Genomic DNA, 3,532 nt, shown 5'->3' with positions numbered 1-3,532 from the left:
TCAGTACTTCCACTTTTACCAGAGTATTTTTTAACACAAGTATCTGTACTTTTACTCAAGTACGGAAAATGAGTACTTTTGCCATCTCTGCCTAATGCAATTTAGGCTGAAAAATATGTAAGAAGAAAAAAAAAAAAAGGTGAAAAGCTGAAGTAAAGAAGTTAATAAGCCATGTTTTAAAGTTAAAATGTAATTTCCTGTATCAGCACTCAAGCTCTAAGACTATGGTGTAACAAATAAATTTTTCTGTCACGCTGATCGTTTTTCATAAGTTTCTTATGGAAGCAATTCTATTATTTTTATTGTTATATAAGGGCAAATGGCCATTTCTAGTTATTAAAGGAAAAGTCCAGTCAGCAAGAAATAATCAATGGATCATTATCTATACATAAAACTGATCCGTTCGTAGTGATTTAATGAATTTAGCTACATTTTAGCCCAAATATAGTAGCCCCTCCCTCCTGCCATCTTCCAGCAGTGACGTCACGGTGCGGTAAGCCTAGCGCCATTCTCCCCGCTTTCCAAGCTAAATCAATGGGAACTACTAGACACATCTGAAATCACCATGGATGCTTCCAATAAAGCACATTCAAATAAAAATTACTCTGATTTAAAAACACTTCTTTATTGAACAGTTTGTAATAATTTCATATTGAAAGGACTTTCAGGAGTTTGAATTCTGAATATAAGCGAACTTTTCCTTTAATTTTTGTGATCAAAATCTGAATATTTTTAAAATTTTCCAAAAGTAATAAGGTATTGTTCCGTCCTCCAATAAAACTCTTGGATTGAAATTTAGATTTTCAAAGTATTTCAATGAGTGCCCTATAAAGGGTTAATCAATAGATCAGTTCTCTTCTTTTTGCGATCGAGGAAAAACGTTCGGACTTTAAGACCATGAGGGATTAGAAAGCTTCCTGGTCGTCATTCCGGAGCTAAGCCACTCATCAAACATCAGCACCGCCCTCCAGAGACAGCGCTCCTCCAGACGTCTGAGCAACACCTCAGACATTCTCACGCCATAAATCAGTCAGCAGGACGTCGCTCCAACATGTGAGCAACGAGGAAGCGCGGCGGAGCGGCTGCAGGAAGCTTTGGAGTTTTCCGGGATGAGCTGAATGAAGGACAGAGAGCTTCAGAACTCAGAGTGGATTTATTATTAACAGGGGAACCTTTACAGAAACAACTACAGGTGAAAAAAATACGTTTTTTGTGCCGAACCGAATTTCACCAACAACCAATCGTAGAAAAAGAGTGAAAAACAGTTTATAGATGCAGTCAAATATTGACCAAATATCTGCTTGTAGAAAACATGGCAGCTCTATAAAAAGGTTGGCTCTAAAAGCGTTCACAGGGCGCCCTGCTTCAGGTGGGAGGGGGGGAGGAACGGGTGAGGGGACCTCCTGGAGGAGGCTGACGGGGGGGAGGAGGTGGATGTGTCTGTGGACGGGGGTCCCATGGTGTGAGGGGGGCGGCCCGGTTTGGTGGTGAGGGACAGCGGCTGCAGCTGCTCGCCGTACGGAGAGCTGTAGGAGGAGAGCGTGTGCTCGGTGTGCGTGGCGGCCGGAGCGGCCGGCGACGCCAGCGACATGGTGGGCGTCGCCGGGGAGTCCAGGGAAGAGGCGGGGCTGGCCTGGGACAGGTGGGTGTGTGTGAGGTGGGACACGCTGGGGGGGTGGGTGGCGCTGGGCGGGTGGGTCCGGGTCGGTGGCTGCTCCTCCCGAGGTTTCTTCATCTGTGGAGGGCAGTCTTCCTCAGCGGCAGCAACTAGAGAACAAAAGGAGCGGATCAGAACCAGGAGGACAAGAAGAAACCAGAACCCAGAAGGAAACGTCTTCAGCTGGGTCACTGAATGAGGTGAAAGGTTCTGGTTCTGTTTGGGTTGGCACCGCAGTCTGGCTGGAAGGTGAACCTATGACCTGGTCTCACCAACCCTAAGCTAACGGACCTCTGACAGCAGCTGGCCGCTCTGGGCTAAGCTAACGGACCTCTGACAGCAGCTGGCCGCTCTGGGCTAAGCTAACGGACCTCTGACAGCAGCTGGCCGCTCTGAGCTAAGCTAACGGACCTCTGACAGCAGCTGGCCGCTCTGTGCTAAGCTAACGGACCTCTGACGACAGCTGGCCGCTCTGGGCTAAGCTAACGGACCTCTGAAAGCAGCTGGCCGCTCTGTGCTAAGCTAACGGACCTCTGACAGCAGCTGGCCGCTCTGGGCTGAGCTAACGGATCTCTGACAGCAGCTGGCCGCTCTGGGCTAAGCTAACAGGAAATCCAGAGAAGCTGCAGTTGGTTCTGTCCCGGTTTAGGTTCTGATCTCCCTGCTAAACTCACCTTCAAGCTTAGTTTCACTCTTCATCCTCTTCCTCTTCTTCTTCTTGCCCTGCAGACATGAACAGACATTAAATGCTGCTGGAGTTACTGGGGGGGCTGGGTTCTGGGGGACTCTACTCACATAGTTGTCTCTGGCAGACCAGTTGGGGTACAGCTTGGAGTGCAGCAGCCTCTCCTTGCGGGCCAGGTCGTAGTACGTGGCCTGCTGGTCTTTGCTCAGAGAATGCCACTGTGGACGGAGCAGAGACGGGTTTAGCTAACAGCTCGGGTCCTGGTTCTGTTAACGGACTGTAAACGGACTGACCCGCTGGCCCAGGATCTGGTTGATGGTGGCGCTCTCCTTGACGTTGCATTGGGCCACCACCTTAGGCCTCTCCTCCCTCATGTAGAGCATGAAGGCGTTCAGCGGCTTCTTGATGTGCGGCTTTCTCTCTTCCTCCTTGTCTGGATCAGAGCTGGAGGAGGATCTCCTGCAGGAAAAAAAATATATATATAAATTAATCAGAGTAACTCCAGCAGCCATCGCTCCTTAGAGGGGGGGCACAGGGGCCCCTGAGGGCCAAAGCAATGTTACCCAGGTTGCTGGCTGGTGCTGCATCCAGGCTCCTGCTTCACTGCAGGAACCATGGGGGGGCGAAGCAGAGACGGCTGGGAGGTGGGAACCAAGTGTGGAGAGAAGCTGCTGGACATCAGACTGGAAGAGGATGACATCATCAGAACAGCGGCTGGTTCTGATCAGTTAGCATTTATAGGATTAGTTAACACTGATATTAGTAGTTAACATGAGAAAATCAATAAAGTGACACAAAAAAAGATAATAAATCAGTAAAACAAGGTGATTATGGAAAAAAGATGTTTGACAGAAACTGATAGAAAAGTTGGACTGAAAACAAAAATGTTTTCTCATCTGGATTTAAACTAGAAGCTGCTTCTCCATGTTTGGTTCTAGTTCTGATTCCGTAGATGCGAGAGGTCTGGCTGTCGACCCCCTGCCAACCAGTGGAGCTCAGCTATTCAGTGATTTCTAGACTAAAAGAAGGATCAGCCCTCCTCTAGTCTGCTGGCAGCGCAGAGAAAGCGAAAGAACAAACTGGTGAGGAAGGCCGTTTCTGTCCTGGGCTGAACTCTGGACTCAGTGGCTGAGAGGAGGGTGTTAGCCCAAATATAACTTCACTTCTGGATGAGTTCGGGAGAGCTTTAT

General features: G+C 48.5%; 1 protein-coding gene across 1 annotated transcript in view; it reads right to left on the bottom strand.

Annotated features, from left to right (window-relative positions):
- Positions 1–1,141: 1,141 nt before the first annotated feature.
- The window catches only part of LOC107096394 (transcription factor 7-like 1-B), a 24,251-nt gene continuing 21,860 nt past the window's right edge, over positions 1,142–3,532 (bottom strand). Inside the window, exons 6-10 of the mRNA XM_015393027.1 lie at positions 2,906–3,025; positions 2,636–2,801; positions 2,453–2,560; positions 2,332–2,380; positions 1,142–1,767 (exon numbers count right to left, since the gene is read on the bottom strand). Of these exons, the coding sequence (XP_015248513.1) occupies positions 1,349–1,767; positions 2,332–2,380; positions 2,453–2,560; positions 2,636–2,801; positions 2,906–3,025 (862 nt within the window). The 3' untranslated portion in view covers positions 1,142–1,348. The remainder of the gene's footprint in view (positions 1,768–2,331; positions 2,381–2,452; positions 2,561–2,635; positions 2,802–2,905; positions 3,026–3,532) is intronic.

Source organism: Cyprinodon variegatus, unplaced genomic scaffold, assembly GCF_000732505.1.
Source record: "Cyprinodon variegatus isolate N-32 unplaced genomic scaffold, C_variegatus-1.0 Scaffold621, whole genome shotgun sequence".
In the NCBI taxonomy this organism is placed as follows: Eukaryota; Metazoa; Chordata; class Actinopteri; order Cyprinodontiformes; family Cyprinodontidae; genus Cyprinodon; species Cyprinodon variegatus.
Note: the sequence above shows the minus strand (reverse complement) of the source record. Positions and strands in the feature narration are given on the sequence as shown.